Raw genomic sequence first — 16,533 nt, forward strand, 5'->3', positions numbered from 1 at the left:
AAAAGTTACAGATAATAACAAGTGAAAAGACGTACGTAAAGTCTAGTACCATACGATATTCTCTTACCTGATTAAAAGTTTAATTTACTTTTAGATTTATATTTGTTGTCAATTTATTTGCAGGCTTTACATGTAATTTCAGAAAATTCAAACTGATATTTTACTAATCTCGTATTAGCTCTATTATTATCCTACCACCATCTGTAGAAATTTTCGAACCACCTGTCTGATGTGTATTACGAAGAAACCAACCTACTCTTCAATCAACTTAAGTCTCCAGATTCTTTATAAGATTTGATTTACTTTTTTATCAATTGTAATTTAATATTTTTATCTCTACCAGTATTTTTTTAATTTTATTTGGCAAAATTTGCTTTGCAAACATAAAAATCGGAATATTTAAATTTTAAATACAAACAAATCAAATCAGACGCACCTTTTAAATTAAACAGAATTAATAATGAAAAGTTAATTATGTTTTTATAATTAACATTCGATAGTGTACAAGGTTACACTTATTATTTATTAATATAAAATTCACTTTATTCTAGTGAAATCTTGCTATTTTTAATAATGATTCTTATATTTTTTATCTTAATTTATAATTAAAGCTTTTACAGATAATTGATTTATCGAAACTACGCTTACAATATAAAAACACAAAAATGATACTGTTTTTTATTTATTTTTACGTTTTTAATAATTTAATTTAATTTATTGAAATATCCTGGTAGCCAATACATTTAGTCTTTTGCAAAAGAAGTATTATTTTTATTATTATTACTAATAGTTGTTAAGTATTATAAACAATTGTTTCTTCAAAAAGTAAATTGTTAATAAGCTTTGTTTTTAAAACAATTCGTTTTTATTTACAATTTTTTTCAAATTAGAGTATTTATAAATTGATATTTTATTAATATCTAGCATTTGTTTGTAAAAACCAGTTTTTTCTTCTCACTGGCTCTGTTGAATGTTTCCTTGTGAAACGGGATCGGCGTTTATAATTTTATCGTTTGTTAGAAAATTGTTGAAAAATCCAAACTAGTTTTATAAGGTTATAATGAGTGGATAAACTCTACACGTGAAAATAATTAAGGGGTGGGTATCAAATTACTTCTACAAGGCTAATGCAATAGAATGTTGAACGAGTTCTATCCTAGAGGTAGTTTTTATTTATGAATTTAAAGATATCGCTCGCAATCCGGCAGAATTTCATAGAGCGTGCTTCTGGTAACGCTGTTCAACAGAAAGTTAAAATTATCAATCAAAGTAAGTAATGTTTAATTTTGAAAATAATTAAAATTATTAAACTTAATTTTGTTTAAATTTAGCCACCAATAAATACCCGTTCATTTACTGTGTATAGTCAGAGAAAATTCTATCTACGTGTATTCACAATGTTGCTATTTTTGATTTAAAAAAGTTAATTATTTTTTATTTATTTTTAATAAATGGGTTTTGGAATTTTTATTGATTACGTAACTTAAAAATGTTTTTCCAACTTTAGAATATATTATTTTACTATTAAAAATTAACCAGACATCCATTTGGATAAAATTATAGTCTTTCGAGTTGCAAAAGTTAGTGCTCGGCAGTCGATTAATATTTATCCATGAATAAAATAAGCTCGGCTATATTTCAATATTTATTTAAATAACCAATAGTTTAATAAAAATTGCAAAATGTTTAAATAATTGAAAGTGAATAATCCTATTATTTAAATAAAAACAAACAATTACTTAAATAAATACCGCTTTTATTCAAATAAATGCATGGTTGCGTAAAAACATAGTTAAATAAGTTAAAATTATATTCTTTTTCCCATTCTTTTTTAAAAGAAATCGGAAAATTTGTGGATAATGAATAAACATTTGCGAACACTAGCAAAAGTATCAATAACAAGTTGGCAAGCCAAAATATACCTCTCCTCGGAAGCATTGTCCCTAGTGGTATTAATTTCTCGAGATGACCCTCTAAGTTATATCTCCCCAATTCAGAGTTATTTACTAATAACGTAATCCCGGTTCAATCCCGCCCGGTATAAAATTTTAATTTGAATTAAAATAATTGAAATGGAACAACCGAGATTAATTTGTTCAGAATATTATAAATTAAGTAGTTACAACAGTGAGTTAGACGAACTAGAACAACGCACAATTGAATTTAACCCTATTTACAGAATAATTTTATTAGTTAAATATAATACGAAGCCAATTTTAATAAAAGAAATATCTACAGAGGGTATTTGTATTTTTGTCGCTTACGAAATACTTGCCGCATAGTTAACGCTCATTTTATTTCAACGTTCGCCCGATCAAGATACCGTAGATATCTGGTAGTGGACGACTCGTAGACTGTCGGAACCATCCTGTTGACGTTGTGACACATACCGCATGAAAAAGACCAAAACCGTCCAATTTCCAATATCATATAATGACTCGCACACCCAGGATATCAATGACTGCATTAGGAATCGTAGATATCCAAATATCCACACCACCAAAAAACTTATTAACAAGAAGCGAAAAACTTGCCATTCACAAAGCACAGAAAGCCACTTGACTAAACGTATATCAATAAATGACCGTAGAGGGAATAGTTAGGGTTCTTTATAAATAAACACAAACGAACCCAATTGATGAACTGCATTAAACATCTTAATCAGCCGAGAAAACGTTTAAAATTACGACCGAGTTGAAAACCAGACCAACTCGATATGTTGTTAATAAATGAATTATTAAGCTTGAAAACCAATACGCTAAACCTAATAGATAAGAATATACGACTGAAAAAACTAAATAAATTACAAAAAACTAACGGGTTCTACCCTTTATCTTATCTGCTGACTGCGCTAAAACAAGATTTGACCATTAAATTTTTTGAAAATGCGACGTATACACTTTGAAGGTTCCGTCAAAAATTATCCTTTCCCAAACGTAAAGGTTCTCAAAACATTAATACACAAAAAATAAGTAAAAAGGTTCCTCCAAAAAATGAACCATTTTGCGGAAGAAGTAAATAATTTTAAAAGAATAAAAGATAAAACAAATATACAACCGCAAAAATAAAACGTCAAATAATAGAAGAAAAAAATCTTTAACTCCATTCATTAAAAAACACTAAACAAAAGTACCAAATTGAAATAAAGCAACTTATTATATTAAACAAGATTAAGTCTTTATAATTTTTTCGTAAAAAAACCACATTAGGCCTTCACAATTTCATTCGTAAAAAAATTCAAGACTTTGTTAACTATTATGCTTACAATGAGTGTCTTATTTGCAGTATAGCTTGAAGTTATCGTTGGTTCTGTGGTAGAGCGCTCGACTGCCTAACTGAACGGCCCGGGTTCGAAACCTGGGTGACGCATTTGTTTTTAATCAAATGAGAAATCGCAAAATTAGAATTTCTTCGATGCAATAATTTAAATCTTCCACGAAATCTTGCTCTATTTCAATTAAACCAAAATTTCATGCTCTATTAAATACGCTTTTGATAAAGCTGAAGGTCTAATTTTCAATGAAACGTAATAAGTGTCGGTGGTTCTGTGGTAGAACGTCCGCCTGTCAAACAGGCGGTCTCGGGTTCGAAACCCGCCCGATGCGATCGCAAATTGATACTAAGACGAATACCGTGAACAATTGGTGGAAACCCTGCCATTGGATGTTGAGAGGTAGCATTACACTCAGCACTCGGTCCGTCCCAAAAGTCAATAAGAAAGAGTTGGAGAGATACCACCCGTACATACACACCACAAACTCAACACCCACAAACGTCAGAACAATAACACAACATTACCACCCTACACATAAACATTACAATAGCGAAATATCCAAACTACTGAATTAAACCTGTCGTGACGGCGAGCGTTGACGAAAAAAAAACCACCAAACCAACCCCGACTGCAAATTAATCCGTTAACGCTGACCGTCCCACGGTGGTTTTGCAAACACGGATTTTCGACTTTGTTCCTTAATTACTAGCAACTGCGAACGCAGAGATCTCGAGAAACTGCGTACGCAATGATTACACTTTGCACCGAAAATGCGAACGCGTTCGCAGGCCTGACAGACCCACAGACCCACCCACAGACAGACACGGTCGTTGTATAACCCCTCCTAGGGGACTTTGTCCCCTCGGAGAGGTAAAAACAACATTGTATCTTGAAAAATGTAAGAATTATTTTTATATTGGTAAAGTAATACGTTTTATTGTAGGTGGATAACATTATACTTTTGAATTGCTTAAAAAGTAAATAAATTGAATTTTTTCATAATACATTAGTGACTATATCTCTGGCAGATATCGCCCTATTAAGTTCATTATAATGTTTTAAAATGTTTATTTTAAAATAATTGTTTTTCGGAGTTTTTATTTGATTATATTATTGAATGTATTAGTGTACTATTGAAAACCAATTTCCCTGATAAAATTACACCTTTGTATTACAAATGTAAAAACTTTGTATCTTCAAAAGTAAATAAATTGTATTTTATTTTGACCGGGGTTATACATAAGGGGCTATATCTCGGGCGGATATTGACCAGCACCATTGTAATTTGTTTTAAAATGTGTATTGATTGTTTATTTATTTATTTCTAAAAAGTAAATAAAGTTTCATTTCAACAGGGGTAAAACGAATCAGGCCTATTGGAATTTGTTGTGTTTTAAAATATGTATTTTATTTCGACAGGGGTAAGTTAGATAGCACGTGACAGACAAACTTGTCAAGGCTATAAAACGAAGGTCGCGAATTCGTTTCCCCATCTCGTAATTAACTAATTAGCATTTTAAACGGCTAAAAAACGAAAAAAATAAAAAAACAATATCAAAAGTTAATTAACGTAGTAATCGGGGGGTCACATATTACCACCGATATCTCGGGCCGAGCTTGTCCGATCGTGTCCAAACTTGTTGGGGTGATAGACCGAAGCTTAGGGGTGGTAGTCAGGGGTCAAGCGTCGAGGTCAAAGACCATCTTCAAGGTGAAATTTGAGATTGAAAACAAAAATATTTTGTTGACTTTTTCCAATGTCAAAAACTGGTTTTTGGAAAAACATTTGGGGTTGTTTTGGGGGGGGTTATTTTTGGCAGCCATCTTGGCGGCCATCTTGGATATACATGTTCAAATTTAGTTATCTTCTACAATTTTTTTGTTGACTTTTTCCAATGTTAAAAACTGGTTTTTGGAAAAAAATTTGGGGTTGTTTTCGGGGGGGGGGTTATTTTTGGCGGCCATCTTGGCGGCCATCTTGGATTTACATGTTCAAATTTAGTTATCTTCTACAATTTTTTTGTTGACTTTTTCCAATGTCAAAAACTGGTTTTTGGAAACAATTTTGGGGTTGTTTTGGGGGAGGTTATTTTTGGCGGCCATCTTGGCGGCCATCTTGGATTTACATGTTCAAATTTAGTTATCTTCTACAATTTTTTTGTTGACTTTTTCCAATGTCAAAAACTGGTTTTTGGAAAAAAATTTGGGGTTGTTTTGGGGGGGTTATTTTTGGCAGCCATCTTGGCGGCCACCTTGGATTTACATGTTCAAATTTAGTTATCTTCTACAATTTTTTTGTTGACTTTTTCCAATGTCAAAAACTGGTTTTTGGAAAAAAAATTGGGGTTGTTTTGGGGGGGTTATTTTTGGCAGCCATCTTGGCGGCCATCTTGGATTTACATGTTCAAATTTAGTTATCTTCTACAATTTTTTTGTTGACTTTTTCCAATGTTAAAAACTGGTTTTTGGAAAAAAAATTTGGGGTTGTTTTGGGGGGGGGGGTATTTTTGGCAGCCATCTTGGCGGCCATCTTGGATTTACATGTTCAAATTTAGTTATCTTCTACAATTTTTTTGTTGACTTTTTCCAATGTCAAAAACTGTTTTTTGGAAAAAATTTCGGGGTTGTTTTGGGGGGTTATTTTTGGCAGCCATCTTGGCGGCCATCTTGGATTTACATGTTCAAATTTAGTTATCTTCTACAATTTTTTTGTTGACTTTTTCCAATGTCAAAAACTGGTTTTTGGAAAAAAATTTGGGGTTGTTTTGGGGGGGTTATTTTTGGCAGCCATCTTGGCGGCCATCTTGGATTTACATGTTCAAATTTAGTTATCTTCTACCCAGGAGGGCTTAATCTATCGCGTTCTAACTAATGTACTTGCTAGAGGTCGGTAACGGTTAATCATTATCCATGATTAAATTGATTTTTTTTGGGAAAAAAGTGTAAACAAAGAAATTTACCGGTTAATATTTCGGAAAATGATTAAAAAATATGTATTATTCGTATAATTTGAGCTTTTTATCGAAAAAAGCGTCGTTTTCCCGATTAATTTTACAAATTTATCAAACAATTAATCGGATAATACCGAAATATGAATTACTTGATCAAAACGTTTTACGAATAATTTTGAGAGCTTTATCTATTGAATAAAAGTTAACCATCCCCGACCTCTAGTACTCAGGGTCGGCTCAAGGGCCGGGCAACCCGGGCAACTGCCCAGGGCGCGGGTTTGAGAGGGGCGCCGAAATTGAGTTGTGCGCCTTTTTGGTTTACCAAGAATTGGATTTGTTTATAAAAATTTTAATGAAAGCATAACATAATTTGAAAAATCTTTAGCTAATTAGAAATACAAATCGTTTTCCCAACCAAAATGTCCAACATCGTCGATGAACGTTTTTTTGCGACTATATATTTTACAATATCAAATAAACCATAAAATTACGGTGCATATAGTTCTGACAGATGAAGCATTATCCTGGTATTTTCATTATAAACCATTGTATATAATATTAAGAAGAAAAAGTGGTTGGGCGATACTACAAGAATAGAAGTGTGTCAGAATTTTTAGCCCGGTGTACCTAGCAACAGGGGGCATACCACCGGATGCCTATCATCATAGTTCCCTACGCCAGCGTCCCCAAGTCCGGACAGGTGACAAATCCAGCATGGGTAGTAGCTTGGGGCTAGCCAGTAAGAATTTGCCTGTACACCGATTACGTAATCATTAATGAGTTCAGATGATTACGATGAGTACAGAATGATTATGAAGAGAAGATAATGATTACGATGAGTACACAGGCAACCCAAAACTTTAAAATTGTTACAGATGAGTAATAAGCAGAAAAGCAAGCGACAGCTTTTAAAAAGTCCATAAGTATAGGCCTTAAAAAAACCAGTAAAAAGCAGAAAAGCAAGCGACAGCTTTTAAAAAGTTCATAAGTATAGGCCTTAAAAAAACCCGTAAAAAGCAGAAAAGCAAGCGACAGCTTTTAAAAAGTTCATAAGTGTAGGCCTTAAAAAAACCCGTAAAAAGTTTCTTAATTAAGTTGTTAAAGCAATTAATGTAATGAATAAAAGAATTAAGTTTACTAAGAACAACCCGTGAGTTAAAAATAAAAATATCCAGGGATTATTTTTATCTTTAACTCACGGGTTCTTCGTAAACTTAATTTTTTTATTTCACATATTAACCGTGATACTATTCAGTATGGACATTATAATTAATGTACTTAAGGTATACTAGTCTTGCCACCTTACCTAGTGTTTCAAGCTCCATGTAAAATGACCCTGTACCATAAAGAAGGTATTAAATACGTTTACACAAAGTATTTAGAAAGGGATTAAAGGGATTATTTATTATTAGGAAAACGGTAAATTTATAATTTATTTAGTCTCAAAATAAGAGGGGCGCCAAAAATCCCCCTTGCCCGGGTGAAAAATATTTCTTGAGCCGGCCCTGCTAGTACTTGCGACAAGAGGGTAGAAATATTTATCAAAATAAATTATTACTAATAAACGTGTTCTTCCGAAATGTGATTTACACTTTTTCCCAAGACGAGTGAAACTACATAGTTAAGATCTAAATGTAAGCGAGAGTTAATCGGTGGAAAACTCAAAAATACATTTTATTATACCTATTATTTTTTACGATTACATTTCGATCATTTACGTGTTTCACAATTATTTACACTCTAAAAGCATACGGTTAAAAACAGTGTAAATTATTGCAATGGTTTAAATGATAAGCAAGCTTAATGTAAGAAGACGGAACACACGATGTTTTCGATTGTGATCAAAACTCACGTTTGATAGCTCGGTACTTTAACCAATAACCATAGAGAAAAGAAGAATTTAAAACAGCAGCCTACAGTATAAGCATTGCTAAAAATTCGCCAATCAACGGTTAAAAAAAGCGTTGTTAGCATTCTGAAAAGTAAATAATTAACTGCCTACTAAAAATACCTCAACTAACCGCTTATAAAACATCAATGAACACTTTATAAAAAGTGTGCGTAATAATACAAAATTAAAAAGTAAATAATGCTGTAAAGGCGATTAGGTCATTTGTAAGGAAAACTCAATCCATATACTTTTAAAAACCGCAAATATCTATTTCAGACATCAGATTATTCTAAATTTTGTACATCATATTATTAACCCGAAAACAGTCATTTCATATTCAGTAGAAACAAATACATTAGGGATTGTATGTAAAAAAACCATTTAGTTGCAGTGAAAACCAATTATCCTCGCAAAATTAAATGTAGCATTTTTATGGAGCATAATTAAGTTGATATCCTAATTGGATCGTATATAGTTCCAAAAGTTCACAAAGATATTTTGTTGAGGATAACTCTAAAGTATAAGGGGGAAGAGCATTCCGCTTTCGGCGGGGTGATCCGACTTCAGCCTTTCTCTTTCTCCTTCTGCACAAGGTCAGCAGTTCACAAAGACTTCCTTTACTCGCGCTAACACAGTTTTATTTGTGGCAGCCATAGCGCACCGAAACCAAGAGGTAAACAAAGTCTTTCATTCCCTCGGGCCTCGGACTCCACTCTCTCTCTCGAGAAAACCGGTGTTTGTGTATCACATGAGCGACACAACGTCATAGCCGCTTCTCTATTGGCCAAAACTGGCACGTGATTTTAAGCCGAAGGTCGAAATATCAAACTGGAGTAGATACGGGTTGACCGCCGATTTCCCTTTCATCTTGAGAAGTTTTCTACCTTTCGCTTTCAACTTAAGCTATTTACCATTTTTAAGGTCTTTGTGAACGCGGCTTAAGGTCTTATATCCCCCTTTTCCCCAAGGAAAATAAGAGGTGTTTGTACTTTAACTACCCAGAGGGTGGTCGTCCGCCACATCCTCAGCTCGACGGTGACCGTTGACGCCATCTTTCAAATCTTTTGGGTTATCTCTCCATAAAGGCTGATATAAAAAACGCTGAAACCAGACATTTCAACTTTGTGGGCAGCCTGCTACATATTAGATTTTGAAAAACATATTGAAGGCTTCTAATCATTGTTAACGCCTTAAAATAAGTTATTATATTATAATCATTATTTCCAGAAGCGTCAGATCCATTCTGTACGCCACTGATTACATCCGTAGGCAATAAAATACGGTTTTAGTTTCTTAAAGGGATATGTGACGTATCAGGCGGAATGAATAAAAACTAATTATTTTTCCAGTATAAAACGATACTTAAAACCAGGATTAATTATTATCGAGAGAAAAATGTTTGCAGCAATCAAGTCCCCCCGATTTTGATGCACCTGTTACCAACAGTGGTAACATTGAACCTGAAAGAGTTTTCATATCTCGACGAATGATACATTTCCATAATAACATAGTCCCATACATATATGAAAGTCTAAATAAATAGGTACTTTTCTTGGTTTGCTGTTATTTTTATCCATTTGTTTTTTATTAATTAATTTTATATTTACCTCTTTTAATTTAAATAATATAACACAAATCGATAAGAAAAATATTCATCCCGTCACTGAAGAGGTGGGGTGGCGGAGTGGTTAGCACTTTCGCCTCGCAGCAAGAGGAGCCGAGTTCGATCCCAGCTTGTGGCACTGGGTGAAAACTCGGAACAACTCCTTCTGCGTTGAGTTTGCAAGTTCTCTCCCCACTGGGTTAAGGGGTTTTCCCCCGAGTTCTTCGGTTTCCCCTTCCATAAAAAACTTGTCTAGGTTAACGGTAATAGTTAGTGTAGGGAGCTGTTGGCTCGATCTCGTGGCATGCAGGGCTTGCCACCACCCTCCTACGCATTGTAACCCGGCCACCTGAATTAAGGGCTTCAAAAGTCGCATGATGACTTAGGCCTAAGGTGGTGCCTTGGGTATTAGCCTAGCTGATTTATTTATTTATAACAACTGATGATAAAAAATGAAGTATTTTGAAATATAGGCTCTCCACCGAGCGACCGGTTGTGATCGAACAGAGGATCCGGTCGCTCACCGTGAATGAGATCCGTCAGCCTTTAAAAATGAATTCAATCGCTCGGGTTGATCTTTCTCGGCTCTGCGGCAGCGCTTTCTAGTGAACGAGATATTTGGCCACCAGAGGACGGGGCGCTCAAAAGTGATCATGCTAGCGCATCGATCAGCCAATCTCGCTCAACGCGCCGTGAACGATCAGTGACTGAGATATCTTTTTGGCGCTCGACCTGAGCTGGCTCAGTTGAAGAAAGAGTAAATAGCGTCATCTTTATTGAGCACTCGCTCACTTGATTACTCAATTAAAAATGTCGGAGCGTTCATTTCGGAATTCGCTCACAATGTTGCCCACCTCTGCTCAAATCGGAGTCAAGCGTCAGGCGAGAACAACGTCAGCGGCATCAGGCGAAGGTCATTCGGAACATTCTATTGTCACCCACGAAAAAAAAGAGAGAGAAGGAACCTATCTATTTTATATTTTTAGGATTTTAGCGGGTTGCGTCGGCGCGAAAATTTAAAGTTACACTACGAAAACATAACCCCGAAAAAAAGGAAAACCCCGACTTAGTTTGCGACAGTCGGGGTCAGGGTCCCGTTCGAACACTAATGGGAATACGATGTTAGTGCTAATCTTTATCAGACGGATTAAAAAAATTCAAAAGTTGGGTGTAGTGGGAATACGTCGGAGCAGAAATAGGATTTTAAACATGTTACTACTGTAAATTGCCGATCTTTGCTGGGCCCTAGTGGCCAAGATTTTGTTGTGCCCAGCAAGACAATTGTTCACCATGGTCAGAAGTACAACATACATAGGCGCTGTGCGGCGTCCTTTGTCTGTCAAATCACGCCATAAAAAGGGCCTAAGCAAAACCCTTAAGACGCCCTTGTCCCCTACCTCATAGCGTTTTCTGATTCGTAGTTTTACCGTCATTCTCTTAAACGTAAAGGGAAATGACGGAACAGATGTCTTCATGACGTAAGAGAGGTAACTCTTCCCTTCATAGCAGTATACAAATTTTCCCCCACTGACTTTCGGAATTGACTTTTATGGGACGACAGATGTCTCAACACAAATCATTATCTGTAGCGAAGCGCCTTCTATAATTACGTGGTGTAATTTAAAAGCAGATAAACGGTCGATACGAAGTACATGTATGCAAGTGCGATACCACTACTATAGGTTAACGCTTTTACCCCACATTCTTCGAACCCTTAAGCATTCTTGGTTTTATGTGATTTATTCACAATTCAATGGAATGGGACGTCAGCAGGCCAGCAAAACTTTAAGCTCACTCGCGTTGTTAGTCGGACCTAATATACCCTAATGAACAATGCATTTTATTGCTGGTGGTTCCATCTGTGACTGGTCCTTGAAATGATATATATTTTTTCGCTTTTCGGCAGTAAATAAAGTAAAAATTGCAAATCATAATAAGAATGGAAAACTGTGATATTATAGTAAAATAGGTGAAAATATTTAAAGTTATACTTAACAATTGAACATGTAACTAACAATTTATTAGTTTTGAATATTGTAAGTATAAGGGGCGAGATGATTTAGGGTGTAAAACCAATAAGTTGGCCTGACCTGACCAAAGGTCGGCACGCTCCTATGGCTACTGATAACAAAAACAATCTACATAATAAAACTCTAAGCCCCTTTCGTCGCATTTTTTTCTGACTTTCATTCGCGACTGTAACGTGGCTAGGGCTTGGCAAACCGTTAAAATCAACAGTAAAATGAGAGGTTAATTGTGATTAACCGAAAAAAAGGTTAATTTTCATCGGTTATTTTTGCTTTTAATATACAAAAGATAATGTTTTGGAGGTTATTTTTTTGAAATATATATTTTAAGACCATAACTTTACACCTTATAGCAAAGGTTTTTTAACTTTATCAATAGGTATTAGAACGTTTAAATTTATGAACATTTAATTGTTTTACCCATTTATAACAATAATATTTCTTATAGATTTTTTTAAAATATTATTAATATTATACTACACTGCCGTTAATAAATATTATGATTTTCTGTTAATCGTTTTTTTGTGAAAATATAAGGACTATGCGATCGGTTAACGGCTAGATAAGAATAATAAGTCTTTACATAGGTACAGAATTTTTATTTTTTTAATTATGTAAAGCGTTAGGCCGATAGAACGGTAATTTAAATTGAGGTAGCACCATAATAAGTAATTTGCATTCAGTTTTATTTTGGTTCTTAATATATCAATGTTACATCAATGTTCCATCAATGTGTCTTTCCACATCATAGCAGATATTGTTTCTGCGTTTAGGCTTCCTCTTGTTGGTGTAATTAGGGTTGCTCCCGCAGAAAACACACGTTCTGATGGAACTGAAGTCGCGGGTATTGCTAAATAATCACGAGCCATTTTGGCCACTGATGGGTAATGCTTTTCATTATCCTGTAATATAGAATTTAATTGTACGACATACGTAATATCACTTTACGTGTTTGTAATTTGAAGATAAAACACTATGAAATTACGCGGGAGCCCTCGCGAAATTACGCGGGGGTAAAAAAAAGACTAACAAAGTACGCCTTTTAAAATAAATGAAAAGGTCATACTTGTTGATGTTTTTGTTCCTAGTGTGTTTTTAAAATTTCATAAGAATCGGCAAACCCATGGTTGAATGACTTGTCGATTTGACGTGGAATGACCCATTAAACTTTAGTTTATATATAACGTGACAACACGTCACCCATGCTTTTTCTTATAAAAGAATTTCCGCCCACAATGGCGGCAACGAAGTAATAAGTCTGCAACTAAAATGGGGTTGGCGCTTTGTGTGTAGGTGTGACACTAACAATCTCATTTTCGGATCTCTTCTACATTAGACCCGTTTCTAAGTTATTTTTCGGTGCCCTGGTCAGATTTAGTACTTAGTTTCTATACTGACCTTCCACCATTGTAAAACGTTAGTTGTGGGTGGTTGAATGTCATCTTTTAAAAATCTTAAAAGCTCCGATCTACAGACTATCCGAGCCGGCCGCTTAGGGAAAAATGCATAGATGTCGAGACTGTCGCCAACGACTACAGGTTGGGTATTGGAATTTTGAGCTGTTGACGTTTCAGCTGTCGAAGTTTGAGCACTTGAAGCTTTAGCGGATTTGCCTTCATAAAAGGTATTGAAAATGTTCAAAATCTTGGCCTTGAAAGATTTGACCGTAGCTTTTGAATAATTATTTTGTAGAAAGTCTACCTTCAATGTAGGGTCCACGGCTATAGAATTTCAATTAATATTGTATTATTAGTTCTCAAACACTACTTTCCCAACGCCATGTTCCAAAAATAGATTACCAAAAACCCATTTAGTCAAAATCATTCTAAATCAGCATATTTTCGAAAAAGATAACAATACATAACGCCGTAATTTCAAAATCAAAGTACTCTGAGACCTGGTCTAATCTCTATTGACCAAAATAAAACAAATTGCAACCTTCTATCTTTGGCTGATTTCTCGCAAGGTTGTCCGTGATATAAAAATCTGTTTACTGTGAAACCTCAGGCCCCGTTCAAATTGTTTCAGAAACTTAACTACTTTACAGTTTACAGTCATTAAAATGCGTATAAAATGGCAAAAACAGTTGTTTTGCCGGGTGGTTTGTAAAGGGTTCTTTATAAACGACCCCGTTGTCCTTCACTTTATGAAATTTCCCAGCGACAAATGGTACATCGGATTAAAAGTCAACCAGCTAAACAAGCCTACGAGGCATTAAGTTTCGAACAAAAAGGTATGACTACCGCTGTCATTCTATTATGGCGTTTCAAAACAAGCAAAGGCAGGAAACTACATAGGTATGCGCTTGGAATGTATAAAGGCTAATGCACACAGCCTTCGCGAGCTACGTTGAGGTTTTTAAAATTAGGTTTCTGATAAGCCATCTTTGCGTAGTAAGATCACCTATTTGTTACCATGGCGACACATTCTTTTCGCGACCAACCTCGAGCCAATGATTTTGAAATTCGTGTTACGTCGTACCCCGCCTTTTGCTCGACGCGCTTTCGTAATAACTAATAGTTGCCTAGTGTAGGTAAAACCTAAAAACCTCTTGGTAAAAAGAACGAATAATTAAAGGGGAAGCGCCAAGTCTTAAGCTTTAATCAGAAATATGAGCGAATGGGCGATGAAAAAGTAATTTATATGGCGAAAAACTTCTTAAATATTGAGCGGCTGTTTTATTTATTAATTATCATGCAAAGTTTTGTTCATTTCACTTCTGAACAACTGCGAAGCACTCTTATAATTTTAAGACTAATGATTTCGCTTTGCGTTACCATGCAGGGGCGGCTCCGGGGGGGGGGGGGCTGTGCGGTCGGCGGTCGCGTAGTATTACAGTTTTAGCAAACCCATTTCTAGGCGTGTACCAATCTCCAGAACATTGCAGGCATTCGCATAAACCACTAGAAATGGGTTTTCTGGAACTGTCTATTGACGTTAGGTATTGAAATTGACACCGAAACGGAAATAACTATTATGGAGCTTTTAGACCCTTTCATAGCTTAATGTACCTCTTTTAAATATAAATTAAGGACTTGGTAAACTTTTAAACCACAAATAAGCCGATATTTTGGAACGCTTGGCCCTTTCCCTGAAAAGGTTAAATGTTCCTACCAATTGCTATGAAAAATGCTTCGATATTTGACGCATCTTGATATTGTTTCAACTTATTCCTCGCAATACAGCAGGCATCTTCTAAGGCCGAATCATACGGCCCTTTTTCTAACCTGTCCAGGAGCCACAGGTAAGCTGGCATTACCTTGGAAATGGTAGGGTACCTAGTTGACGAAAACATTTTTGTGGCGACGTCAAATTCCTAAAAATATTAAAGTTTCAGGAGAGTGACGTTTTCATATTCAAGGAGCTAAAATGACTTAAACAACCTTCAAAAGATTTAAGAGCCCACTCAAGGTGTCCCATTCCACTTCGGATAAGACAATCTTTCTGAAATCTTTTTCCGTCTCCATCATTGATTCTAAAGACTAAATACTTTAACTATTAAATAAAATGTTACGTAACAAATACTTTATTGAAAAATCGATCAAATTGTCGATTATTTTAAGGAAATTATAGCTTATATATGGGCAACAAGTAAATGAAATATTCCCATAAAAAACAATATATTATATTACATATGTCTATTTTCAACAAATATTACTAAGTATACCTTTTGTATGAAGTTTATTATTTACTTAAAAATATTTAAGGGGTCATACAATCTGTACGTAATTAAGAAGTATGTGACTCTCCCATAGCTACTCTTCATTACGAGGGCAGAGGGTTGACGAAAATAATCAGTATTTATATTCGTAACATAATTTGTTTGGGGGCGATTACGAATGGACAACCTTTTTCAAATATATAGCTCTGTCCAGCATGGCATAAGTCGAATTCCAACGTGTTTTCACGTCGAGAATCACTTTCAGGTCGATCAAACCGAATGAAATATTTAGTTCAGAAAGCTGTTTTTCGCGTTGAACGGATAATCGAATTTTTGTGACTACTTGTCTGATCTGAAATAATTAAGGTATTCGTTATATTTTAACATAAAATATGAGTATGCGTTGATGATAATTGTGTTAGGATTCCCCTTAAGCTGCTCTGACATCTTTTTCTCATCTATCGCACGCGAGTGGCAGGCTTCTCGAGAAAGTATAACGTAGAGAGTAGGCTGATTTGGGGGAAAGCGAACGTTACACAACATCTTATTAAACTTATTATATTTTCGGGCTCAGCGCGTAAAACTATCTAACGATAAACAATAAATTAAAACAAATTTGTTCCTAGTTGATACTTTCTCTTTAATTTTGATAACCATAATTTAAATTAATAAAATATTTTCAATTAACACTACGAAAACATTATGCAGGGTTTTATTTTTGCTCATGTTTTTTGAAGATGTAATTGTTCACCGCTAGGTGTCCAATGAAAATAGTCAATGAGAAACTTTTAGAGCGTCATTGAAAGCTTAGAAATATCGTTGCTACGAAACACGACTTGAAGAAATGACAAGTTGGGCAAGCTAAAAGATGATTTCTCATTTCCAGAAGTAAAGTTGGTTACCTTAATGGAAGTCACGAGGTGGCAAACATTTGTTCATTTCAATAAAAAGCACAGTAATATCGATGAGACAAGGGCGAAAGAAGGTATTAAGCTTACATCATGCAAATTACGTATGTTGGAAAAATATTCCATTTTTTAGGACAACCACAAATTATTCTAAACCATTTACTAACATAATTTAAAAGGTGCGTTTTGAATACTCCACCAACGACTGCGATGCCGGC

At 34.9% G+C, this 16,533-nt stretch overlaps 1 protein-coding gene across 1 annotated transcript; it reads right to left on the bottom strand.

Moving 5' to 3' along the window:
- Nucleotides 1-12,462: 12,462 nt before the first annotated feature.
- Nucleotides 12,463-15,213, bottom strand: LOC149962038 (E3 SUMO-protein ligase ZBED1-like). The gene is made up of 4 exons (XM_090164373.1): nt 15,130-15,213; nt 14,861-15,062; nt 13,145-13,359; nt 12,463-12,648 (listed from the first exon to the last, which is right to left on the bottom strand). The coding sequence occupies exons 1-4, from the start codon at nt 15,211-15,213 to the stop codon at nt 12,463-12,465; spliced, it is 687 nt and encodes a 228-aa protein (XP_090020499.1).
- Nucleotides 15,214-16,533: the final 1,320 nt, after the last annotated feature.

This window comes from Leiobunum rupestre, chromosome 1 (assembly GCF_980474605.1).
Source record: "Leiobunum rupestre chromosome 1, qqLeiRupe1.1.hap1, whole genome shotgun sequence".
NCBI classification, from domain to species: Eukaryota; Metazoa; Arthropoda; class Arachnida; order Opiliones; family Sclerosomatidae; genus Leiobunum; species Leiobunum rupestre.